Genomic DNA, 12,289 nt, shown 5'->3' on the forward strand with positions numbered 1-12,289 from the left:
CTGCAGTGATGCTCGGCGGAAGTTTTAGTAGTTTTTTAGAAATTTATCTTCCTCCCTTTGGATTAGTTGTGCATCTCTGTAGCCCCACACTTCTGCTCCGTAAGTGGTCTTTGAGATACTCACTGATCTATACAAAGTCATCACTTGTTCTGGGGACCAGCGACCCATTCGGCGTGCAAAGTTCAATATGGCCCCATTAGCTGATACTAGTCTCCTCGCCCTCTCCTCAATCAAAGGGGCGAAGTTTAATTTCTCGTCAAATAAAAGGCCCAGATATGGGAATGTTTTAACAGTGTCCAAGACATGATTCCCCAGTTTGAATGCAAATTTCTTTTGAGGTTTCTTCCCCACTATCATGATAAATGATTTTGTCATATTGACAGAGAGGTCCAATTTCCTCATGAAATCCGAGAAACCCTTGATTAACAATTGCAAACCAACAGCCGTTCGGGCTAGGAGAACCGCGTCATCGGCGTACAAAAGTACTGGCAGATGACGCGTGCCCACCTTAGGGCAGTCGGTTCCCAATGCTATGAGGTCATTCTCCAGGCCATTTATATAGAGGGAGAACAGGAATGGCGCCAGGATACACCCCTGCCTCACCCCGCCCGAGCACAGGAAGGGATCAGTACTCACCCCCCCCCGCGCTGTAGCGGACCTTGGCAGTAGTGTTCCAGTGTAGCTCCCTTAAGATGTTAATGAGATCCGGGTCAATGCCTAGGTTTGACATGAGTGTCCAGAGTTTAGCTCGGTTAACATTATCAAAAGCGGCTGCTAAGTCCATAAACCCCATGTAAATGGTGCCATCCGATGCCTTGGTGTACTTAGCGGAGAGCAAGTACAGGTTAAGGCATTGGTCGGTAGTTGACCTGCCTATTCTGAACCCATACTGGGTGTACACCAGGATGTTATTGGTGTCAGTCCAATCTAGTAGACGGTTGAGAAGTGCCCTCCCTAGTACCTTGGCAGAAACGTCAATGAGCGAGATTGGACGGTAACACTGCGGGCTGTCCCTACAGCCTTTTTTGTAAATCGGGACAATCACCGCAGTGGACCATGATCTCGGCAGACCCGTTTTGATTGCTGCATTCAATACTCTTGTTACCATTGGGGCCCATAGGTCAGTGTTACTCAGGAAAAGATCAGGGGGGGTCCCGTCCGGACCCGGGGCTTTATTTCGCGTTAGACCTAAGATTGCTTTGAGTACTTCATCCAAAGATAATTCTAATTTGTCTGCCCTTGGTCCCCTCCATATTCCATCACCAGTGTCTATCTCCTGTTGATTGTACAGGGATTTAAAGTGAGCGATCCACTGTTCTGGTAAGATGTTAGAACTGATGACTGGGGAGTTTGAATCACGAAAACATGGTCTATTTATGATTTTCCAGAACTGGGCATAGTCTTTGTTCTCACCGGCCTCCCTTAGGTCTGCCCAAACTTCTTTTTGAAGAGTCCCTTTCCTGATCTTTACCTGGGTTTTATAGTTTTTTCTGCAGCGAGTGATTTCAACCTTGTCTCTTGGGGTTTTTTTCAGGCTCAGTTTTAAGTCTCTTAGCGCTTTAGAGCAGATTGAGTCAAACCATCTTGGCGTGGATAGCTGCGTTACTGGCTTCCTGGTTGTCAGGAGTCTCTCAATTATTTTATTCAAGTTCTCAAATGCCTCTACTACTCCTTTGTCCTCTGTTGTATGTTCTAAACAGGTCTCTATGTGGGCTTTCCCTTCATCCACTAGTTTGACGTAAAATTCCTGGGGATTAATTACTGTCCACCTTAAGCGTCTCCCTTGGGCAATAGGTTGAATTTCTGATTGGTGAATCAACCCTGGATCTTTTTTGGTTAAATCATTCCCTTTTATTTCTATTATAATGGGATTGTGATCACTGAAGGGACTCCACTCTGTCCTTGTGTTTAAAATCTGATCTCTTGCACTAGCTGAGATCATTATGTAATCTATTATGGACCCCGCGCCTTTACCCTTAAATGTCGGTGTTGGGGATTCGCCTACCTTGAGAGCCGCTAAATCCATAACATGAGCGAGGGCAAAATTTTCTATTAACTTCATCAAGGTTATTCCCTCTTTGCAATGAGTAAAGTGGGGGCCCTTTTCTAATGGACAAGCTGACCAGTCAGGGGTCGGGGGGAGTAATTTGGGGCATAAATGGCAATTAAAATCCCCCATTAACAGAACAGTTGGTTCTGGCCCCGTTGTCCTTTGCTCTAGTTCCTCATTTAGTCTACTTTCCAGCTTCGCTAGTATTGGGAAGTTCCCTTCCACTGGTCCGGAGTTATAGAAGTTTACAAACAGTAGACTCTCCCCCTTGTGAAGAAGTCAGTTCCTCATTTAGTCTACTTTCCAGCTCCGCTAGTATTGGGAAGTTCCCTTCCACTGGTCCGGAGTTATAGAAGTTTACAAACAGTAGACTCTCCCCCTTGTGAAGAAGTCTAACTGTTTGTATATTGTCTGAGAGACAATCTGAGTATGACCAGTTACCTTTCAGATCTAAATCTACATAGACTACTAAGCCTCCTTTTGCTCTACCCGAGTTTGTTCCTTGGGCAGGTTTAAAAAAACACTTATAGCCCTCCAATTGGCATGGGCCTGAGTCCTTTGCCCAAGTTTCTTGGAGTGCTATGACATGGAAACACTTTATAAATTCTAACCATTCCTTACTTTTGAATTTGGCTTCCAGCCCTGCGATATTCCAAGAAAGGATGGTCAGACCCTCCATCTTGTCCTTGCCTTTTGTTATGGGTGTCAGGATTAATCTGTCCTCCCCAGCTATTGGTGAATCTATTTTAGATACTTTGGTTCCCCCCTGCCTCCGCGGTAAGTCTGTACTCCCAGTTTGGATGCTCTCCTCAGTCCCACGTACACCCTGTGTTTCTGGGCCAGAGCAGCCACTGGTAGCCAGGCTTACATCGCTATTATTTTCTGTGGGTATGAGTCAATCAATATCTTCTAGTGATTGGAATGGGGCAAATCTATTTGACCATTGTGCGTAATCTCGGGGGGGGTAGGGCTGTTCGGGGCGGCTTGCTAGTCTCGGTCTGTGTGGACGTTGTGCTCTAACCCGCGTCCACCCTCCTTCGTCGCCCCCACGATTGTTATTCCTAAACCTAGGGTAAAAATACCCAAGTGGGAGTGCGCAAATGGTGCTGGTTTGGTTCCTGTTGGAATTCTTCAAGATATACTCAACCAAACTCGTATCCGTGAAGTGTGCAACTATGCAGTCCCTCTGATATCTTTATTTCTCCCTCCAATCCAGGTTGCCCTTCTTACACTTGCTATCTCTCCTCTCTCCCCATTGTTTAAGGGCCTATGGATGTTCAGCCACTTGGAGATTTTGGGCAGCAGTTGGTGTTGGGTTTCTCTCTCATTTGACCTAATTTCCGGGACCCCTGCAAAGATAACTACAAAAGGGCACTCCTCGGGGGGGAGATCTATGTGTGGAGCATTGTTGTTATAAAAGGGGTCAGGGTCTGTGTGACAGTAGTTATAATTCCCTTCCCTCTGGGTGCGATCGTCTTGTCTCCATTGCATTAAAGGTTGTGGGGTGGGTTTATCTCTTTGTGTATTATTTGCCCCTTGGTTATGTCTCCCTCTTGAGTTATCATTAGTACCCCCTTTGGGGTTTTGAACAGTTTTAGGGGCCTCGTGAATCTGGACTATTTCTTGCTGGGAGTGACTGACACAATTGTTATTATGCGCTCTCTTTGGGTATACCTTATCATTTGCGACTTCCTCAATTAATTGGGGTGGGTCGGGGGGAGATTTAATAAGTGTGTGCTCTAGTACCTTAGCTTGTTTGGCGAGCTCACACATTATTTTATCCACCTTACTTATAATAGGCTTTAGTTGTGCCGTGATGAATGATTCTAGTTGTTTTTTCAGATCCATAACTACCGTGTCAATCCACCCTGGTGGTATAGGTTCTACTTGAGAGACATTTACTGCTAATGTGTGCTCTTGGGTGCGTGTTAGAGAATTGTCTCTTACTGGTGCTTTCCTCTGTCTCTGATGTCCCTTGTTTCTCCCCAGTCGCTTCCTTTTTTTCCTAAGGGTTATATCATTGAGCTCAGAGGTTTCTAGACCTGAGGTTTGTGCACAAGGGATGTCCTCTATATCATTAATTATTTGAGATACACTGCCCTGAGTATTTGGGCTATCTACTATTAAGACATCTCTGGAGGGTGTTTGAGTGATGGCATTAAGGTTCGGCGAGGAGGATAAACTCCGTTCCATGCGTTCAATTTCACCTGTCACTTTCTTTAGCATTAAGTCAATTGCCGTTGGTTTGTTCCCATTTACAAGGGCTCCCTCCTTTGTTGTTTCCCCCCTGGGTGGTTTCAGGGTGGGTTTTTTATTTGATTTATTCCCAGCCGAACGAGTGTTAGGGTGGGTAGACATGGTTCCCCTGAAGATTCCTGCCTTTACGCGACAAATCTATGCAGCGTGGGTTACTGCCACTCCTCTTGCGTGAGGTCAAAGGGTAAGACTAATGTCTTTCAAAGGGCTTCAATACCCTATACAGCTTCCCTGCGCAAACAAGCAGTGCAGTACCTGGCAGTGTTCTCAGAGGAAAGCGTTGGAGCCAAGGGGGGTGGCCCGTCCCGTCCCTCTTCGTCCCCGGACGGCCACAGACGGCCCGCCCTCTGCCCGGGCTCCGCCCGGCACCGTCCGCGCGCGTCCGTGATGCGGAGGAAAAGCCCCGTTTTAATAGCGCCTCCGGGCGCGCTGCGGGAGGAAGTGGGCGGAAGTTGTCGCTCAGCCCTCTGGGAGCTGTAGTCTCCAGCCGCCGCGATGGAGCTTGGGCGGCGAGACCACAGCGTCAGGGCCCCAGGAGCGAAGTGGCGTCCCGCTGGTGTGGCAGGCTTGGCTGGACTGCCTGCGTGCTGGTAAGAGGGTCCTTCAGCCAAATCGGACCTAGTCAGATAGGCTTGGGCTACCCCCGGGCACTTACTTGGCAGCTGCCTCTAACGGCAGCCGCGCTCGTGCTTTAAACCTGGGCCCCGCCCTGTACTCGGCTATGCTCGACTGGTCATTCTCCCTTGGCCCCCCCTAAATCCTCCTGAGTCACGCGGCAGTGGCAGTGGCAACAAGGATGAACGCCTGTATTGCGCTATTGCAATATCGTTGCTCGCTACTTGCCTGCCCAAGCTGGATGCCAGACGCCGCGCCCTCCTCTCTCCTCTCGGGAGGAAAAGCCGCTCCTCACCGGTCCTTAGCCTGCTCCTTTGCGGCTCCCAGTGGCAGCAAACTAGCAAAAAAAAAAAAAACAGGCAGGCGGGCGGGTCCGTAGGTGGGGCGAGTCGCGCCGGTGCTAGTGTCGACTTTTGCTATACAGCCGCACTACTCAGGACCTTGACCGATTTCGAGATGTGGCTGTGGTCGGTCGACGGGCAGGGCAAGCAGGACTCCCCCCAGTCCTAAGGGCTCGCTTCACACTTCGCCTTCGGCCTCCTTCAGCTTCTGCTCCGATGCAGCTTCTGCTCTGCTGCTCTGACACAGCTCTGGGGCCGCGCACGCAGTTAAGTTGACTATAAACCCTGCATAGTAGAGATGTTATTGTAAAAAGGACCCTGCATATGTGTGTGCACAGTCATGAGGAAAGGAGGGCGCTTCTTTATCTTGGGGGGCACTGGCGTCTCTAGAGGGGAACCTGATGGGGACCGTGCCCTCCTGGCCCACATTGTGTTCCACAGCTGCTGAATGTGCCAAGACCTGACACAGGAAAACAACCATTGGCAAAGCGAAATAGGTATCGCCGATGAGAATTATTGACTTTGTCGATGTGTTTTTAGCTATGCTATACAGCAGAGCGGCTGCTGTGCAGCACGGCTGGGGAAAAAGCCCCGATGCAGCCAGTGAATGCAGCGCCATAGTGTGTTTTTACTTTATTGCTGGGGGGGGGGGCATTATGACTGGGGCGACAGGAAGGGAAGGCGAGGGGGAAGAAACCCTGAGGCAGCTAGCATGTTCATGTTTATTGCAAGAGAGGGGCTGGGAGGCGGCAAGGAGCAAAGGGGCGGGGCAAGGGGGTCGGACATCAGAGGATAGTGCTGAGGGTAAGCTCACGACAATGGGGAGTAGGAGGGAGGGGCTGGGGCGGGTAGACGGGCAGCGGCCGGCTGTTAAGAGCATTGTTTTAAATGTGTATACATCTGTATATGCAAATAAACATGCGACGTCCCATTTCAACATTTCAAGCAACCAGGGAGGCATTATGTAAAGTCCAGTCACTAAATATGATATTGAGAAAAGAGTGAGCAGCGACTTTACCCGAGGTGGCCATCTCTCACTCTCGATGATGCCTAGTAGGTTCTCCAGGCGGTTGTACTTGTCGCCAGGGCCCCTCTGGACCGGGCTGCGGGGGCTGGCACTGAGTGGGCTACCGTTGGGGCTAGCTGCAGGGCTCCGCGGATCCGGGCTGGTGGCAGGACTTCCGGGGGTGGTAGAAGCCCGCAGCTTCCTGCCCGCTTCCTTCTGCTGGGGGTGTCAGAGAATACATTACACTCGGAAATACCACACAGGGGCATCACTCAGGAGTGACTGGCGTCGCCATTTAATATTAACTAAAACACAGGCAGTGAGAGGGTTAATTCCATATGTCAGGTCGCCTCCAAGCTCACTGCCAAATTCAAGGGGGTGTACATTAAACTACATCCTAGGGACAGAAAATGTGCGCAGGCCTCATACTCGATGGCGAAGTGAGGCTATCTGTCACAGGCTCAGTGCTCCACACAGTAAACAGAGGCTCGAGCATGTTTATAACAAGCGAGCAAACCCACACCACATAGCTTACTATGAGGTGTTAGGAGACAACAGGCAGCCAAGAAGATTTCAAACGTCTAGTTAAAAACAGCCTGAAAAAAGTACGTGAGAAGGCAATCCACATGTGGTTTGGGCATACTTTGAACAAGCATTTACGATGCATTTACTCACGGACAGCGGGAGGGTGACGGGCTCACGGACAGCAGGAGGGGGAACGGGTTCACAGACAGCGGGAGGGGGGGACGGGCACACAGACAGCGGGAGGGGGGGGGCGGGAACGGGAGTAAAATATGCCGCTTACCTGCTAGCTGATGCCAGGCAGACGTCCCTCGTTGCGGTGCCTTCCAGGTGAAATGACCAAAACAAACCTTCAACAACAACAAAAAAACACCGCCCAATGACGTGGGCAAAAGCCTAAAATTCTCGAGATTGCCCACGAATCTGCTCCGGCATTGACGGACAGATCTCTGTTCCAATGGCTAGCCTCCATTTATGGAGCTAGCCAATGGAACAGAGGGGCGGTGACCAAGCCACATACTGTTGACATAAGATTTCGCCTGCGCCGGAAAGCTGCGAGGTGCGCAGGTTTCGACTTGCGAAACCTAAAAATGAAGAGCTGACGAGGAGGGAGTGGGATACAGGAGGGGTTAGGGGAGGGCATTCACGCGTGACCAAAGAAACCAAATGGCAGCTGTGCACGCTACACACGCTCTTGTGCGCGTAATAGCAAGCTGGTGGCGGGCAAGGTAGCACTTTTAAAATCATCTACTGAATGTCTCGGCCAGAGCAGCGCATGCACTGGATCAGGCGAGACCTAAAAAGGACAGCGCTATAGCTCTGTATGTTCTCGGTTTCTGGTGCAAAGTCTCTCCCTCTCTTCCACCTCCAGAAAAAGGCCTTGGCAAACTCCAGCCTTCTTGCATTCTGTAAAACAATGCTCATTATCAATTAATAAACGAGAAGTGAAATTATTCGCTTCTATGAAACCTTGATCATAATTTCAAAACAATTATTGAAACCGAGAGCTCTATTCGGATGAACTAACATAAAGGTTTTTACACAGACTTGGTTATCACGTTGCAATAAAAGTGACATGAGTAAATGTACATTTGATCTACAAATAACTAGCAAATGGAATTTAAAAAGGGGGATCCTGAAAGGAAGAACATAATCCTAACATTTAAGCCTCTTGTCGTGAGACTTATGGGTTAACCCCTTTCCATTGTAGTCAGCCGTCCTTGCTCTGTCTCCAGTTTCTTCATCATTCAGAAGATTTGACTGCTCGAATTGGGAGCAATATACTAGATATAGCCTTCAGAATTGGAGAGCGCGCCAGATGTGGCCTGTAGAACTGGTTATAATACTCCCAATCTGTTCTCCTGTACTGTGAACAATGTTTGAGGTGTGGCCTACAGAACTGGACACAGTATTCTAAGTGGCCTTCAGAGCTTGAAACAGTACACCACATACGGCCTCCAGAAGTGAACACATTACAAAGTGCGCTCTGTAGAGCAGGCCAAAATACTCCATACGTGTCTTTAAAAACTGCAGAGAATACTGCATATGTGGTTCTTCGAACTTGAAAGAATGCTCTAAATGTAGCTTTTCCACTGTGCGGCCGAGTAGGCAAAACTAGTGTGAGAGCTAAAGCACTGATAGCCCAATCATGGCTACACCTTAATAAGTTGTAGAGCCAAGACTTCAGCACTCTCAAGGATTCTTCCGTGAACAAAGATGCATTTTGTATTCCCGTGTGCCAAGCTTCTGGGGGAAGAACAGCTCTCATTCCTCCTGCTTGCTGTTCAGTTGTGGGCCAACAGATAAAGTAAATATTATTGTGAAGATTGCATAAGAAGTATGACAGTACCCATTTTGGATTACAAAGAAGAGAGCGTCTCTGCCTCTGATGCGGTTTGCGTGGCTTGTCCAGGTATCGCTGCAACAGGTCGCCATGATTTATAATCCTAGGCCCTGATTACCCTCACTTATTACTCACCTGCAATCCGATTTGTACCTCCTTTCTTCTCCTGCCAGTCCCATTGAATCCTTCCTGCTCTCCCTGTGTACCAGCAAGACGCCCAAAGTAGCTACTTACAGTGCACTCAGTATTCAGATAGTTTTGTTGGAAAAAGCCCACTCCATCTGCAAGACTCTTTCCTCACTCCTTTTGTTTGTTCCCTACCTTTTCTCTCTTGGTCGCTTTTTTTTCCATCTCTCCTGTCTTGTTGAGGGGACCCAAAGGTGGCCATAGGCGAGGCACAAAGAAATGTAATATTGTCCTTTTGTTTTCACTTTCAGGTGAAAGAGCTGGTTCTTGACAATTGTCGGTCCAATGAAGGAAAAATTGAGGGTCTTACAGATGAATTTGCAGAGCTCGAGTTCCTCAGCACAATCAACGTGGGCCTGACCTCCGTGGCAAACCTACCAAAGTTAAACAAACTCAAAAAGGTAAGTGTACCACCTCTGCTTACCAAAAAAGCCCACGCTGTTTTGCTAACTGCGGCTGTGTAGGTGTGGGGGAGTTCTTAAACATTGGGAAACTAAATCTTGGAAGGCCTGAGTTAAGACACTTAGGGCAGCGCTTGGATTCAAAGGTAGATATGAAAGTTCTTTGCTCTAAAGATTAGAAGACAATCTTAATAAGTGCCTACGTTTAGTATTATAACAGCTGAATTCTATCTAAGCGCACTCGAGAAATGTGATTGAGCAGTCGCAGCATTTTCCACATAATCAATGGCTGCATAATCCATCAACTGACTAATTTTGAGATTTTAGCAAAAAACACTGTTACTAGCTTAAGCGGATCAAAAGTTAGGGGAATTGCTGCACATGTGCTACAAAAGTTTAACTGGTCAGCTTTCAGCTGTTTAAATCGATCACGCTTTAAATGGGATAGGAATTAAGGTTGGAAAGTGTAAATATGATAGTAAAATGCCAAAATGTTGATGATAATAATAGCACATACTGCTGCATAATGTGCCTTTTCTTGCTACATATTTCGGACCGACCTTCTGTTTAATTTGGTGATCTGCTGACCCAGATTATGTTTTGTAGCCTATACTTTGTGAATAAGCATATTTCACGTGGCATCGGTCCAGATATCTTAGACGGTTGAAATTATTAGTTTATGCTCCTTAAGATGGTGGTCGATATCAAGTATAGAACTGCAGACAACCATCTTTCTGAGGACACAAGCTGAATTTAGGGATTTTGCAGTTCAGTTATGCGCTGCTTAATTTTGAGTCTTGTTCTCAAGAAGGGTCTCCGAGAGGTTCTCCTTAACTGACGAAGACCATGTTTCTTCAACGGCTGAGCTGTTTTGTCCTTCTGTCGAATGTTTTCCCAAGAAGCTTTCGTCACATGAGCCAGTATGCACTGATATTTCGCAATTCCCACATTGATCATATTAGATTTGCACGGTTTGTTAAAACCATCTCCTGAGAATAAGCAAGAATTTGATTTATTTCCCCTGAACTTTCACAGTTCAGTCATTGGTTGAAAATGTTTTGGTTCTCTGAATATTGGTGCAGTGCGAGACGTCTGAAAGGTTTTCAAGCGTCTGCTGAACTGAAACTAGTGAGATTCGGATGCACAGGGGCGTTTATGGACACAGAAAGATTGCCCTCTGCACTTTAGTCCCTTCATGGGGCGTTGTTGGATCAGATCCTCTCAAGTGGATTGCTGATTCATGAATGGTATGTTGGGATCTAACCACAGACATTGCCACACTAAAATGCAGATTATTGATATCACCAGAAACAACTGGAGATTTGTTGACCTTACCATAGAGACATCTGTGTTGGTGCAGGCATAATTTGGCTCTGATTTTTCACTTTTTTACCGCCTAGCAATGACATTTTTGGGATTGCTGGTTTAAACTCTGGCAGTGTGTTGAATCAATCCGAGTTTAACGTAAACACAACAGGTGTTAGCTATATTTAGTTATTGGTTTGAAGTAATGGAAGGACTGTCTGGAACAGAAGAAATTGGCAAGTTAGTTTCCCTTGAAGGTGTATTGAATTTCTGGACCACATTGAGGCCTGAATCAAGAATTGGTCGTTTTTAAACAGCTCAAAATAATACAGTAGATATTCTTTTGACATGCCGATACATGTTAAACGGAGGTGACAAAAGCGTCCAGCATTAAACTGTGGGTTGACATTAGTGATACTATACAGATTTGCCCATGTCTGATTCAGAAGGGTAAGAGTTGTTACATATGAAGCTGAAATAGTATTGCCTTCCAGAGAATGCACTTCAGGAAGCATGTTCATCTTACTGCACAACAGTCTGAACAGGGGCTCTCTGATGGTATTTTGTGCCTCTCAAAATGACCACATCAGGAAGAATGTTTTTCTGTACTGTTTCATCATATTATGACTTTAAATTTCCATTCTTTACCCCAAAAATTACATTGCTGTTTCCTAACTTCCAGGCCATTGGAGATCGCAGGTGCCTGGTGTTGTGGAAAACGTACAAGAGAATAGTATTTTAAAGCCTCTTTTGCATTCCATGCTACGGTTGGGTCTCGTAACTTGTTTGGACAGCAGCTTTTGAAGCGTGTGAAGATGTGGTCACTTAACAACATGCTGCACCATTCTCGCTCTGAATAGCACAACTACACCTTCCTCATGTCAGATGGCACATTTGCACCAATCCTCGTCCTTATTTCAGAGCTGTCATTCATTCATGGATCCAATCACATCACAATTGCACGATGCCTGCATCCAACACAGGTGTATCATCTCTACATCTGATCCCAAAGCAGTACCAGCCCTGCACATAACTACACACTTGCATCAGCCCTTCACACAAAGGCACTGCCGTACTATCTCTGTGTTGGACAGCACAACTGTGCCTCCTGTTCACCAAGCATCATCTTACATTCAGCATGGATGCACCATCCTTACACCCAGCAGCTTGACAGCACGATGCACGCATGTGGAATGCTGTCTACTGAGAAACTGTGGTGCTTGAATGGCAGAAAAATACTCAGTACGAAATGTAGGCAACCCTTGACTGGAACAAAGAGAGCCCCAAAAAAGTGGGGTGGCAGGGTATACGAGCATTTTGAGAGGAAACGCATGGATCGCAGCACTGCTACACTCGGCAGAGCGAAAGCAATTGGTGAAAGGAGTAACGATGGTCGGTGCTGACCTTCCACCTACAACTGAGTGTCCATAACAACTAATAGTTTGGAAATGAGACTGTGTTGGACAGTTGATATTTGCGATGACCAGTATTTCTAATCCAAGATGGCAGAAGCACAGACTTGCATAAGACAACATCTCATCTTGCTTATTTATTATTAAATGTATAATACGCACAGCTACCCCAGACAGGGTTTCCCGGCGCAGGCATGTCCACTACTGCAGACTGAGTAAATGGAAAGTTGGTCACTGAGAGAAAAGCCAGGTCTTAAGATCTCGCCGGAACTTAAGATAGAAAGATTCCTGTTTCATGGAACTGGGAAGAGAATTCCACAGTCTAGGACCGAGAAATGAAAAAGAGCGGCCG

At 47.0% G+C, this 12,289-nt stretch overlaps 1 protein-coding gene across 3 annotated transcripts in view; it reads left to right on the forward strand.

Annotated features, from left to right (window-relative positions):
- Positions 1–12,289, forward strand: part of ANP32A (acidic nuclear phosphoprotein 32 family member A) — a 109,858-nt gene that overhangs the window by 60,502 nt on the left and 37,067 nt on the right. For all 3 annotated transcript variants that reach the window (XM_078683009.1, XM_078683010.1, XM_078683008.1), the window contains exon 2: positions 9,071–9,220. In XM_078683009.1, the coding sequence (XP_078539135.1) occupies positions 9,071–9,220 (150 nt within the window). The remainder of the gene's footprint in view (positions 1–9,070; positions 9,221–12,289) is intronic.

Source organism: Lissotriton helveticus, chromosome 3_1 (assembly GCF_964261635.1).
Source record: "Lissotriton helveticus chromosome 3_1, aLisHel1.1, whole genome shotgun sequence".
NCBI lineage: Eukaryota > Metazoa > Chordata > Amphibia > Caudata > Salamandridae > Lissotriton > Lissotriton helveticus.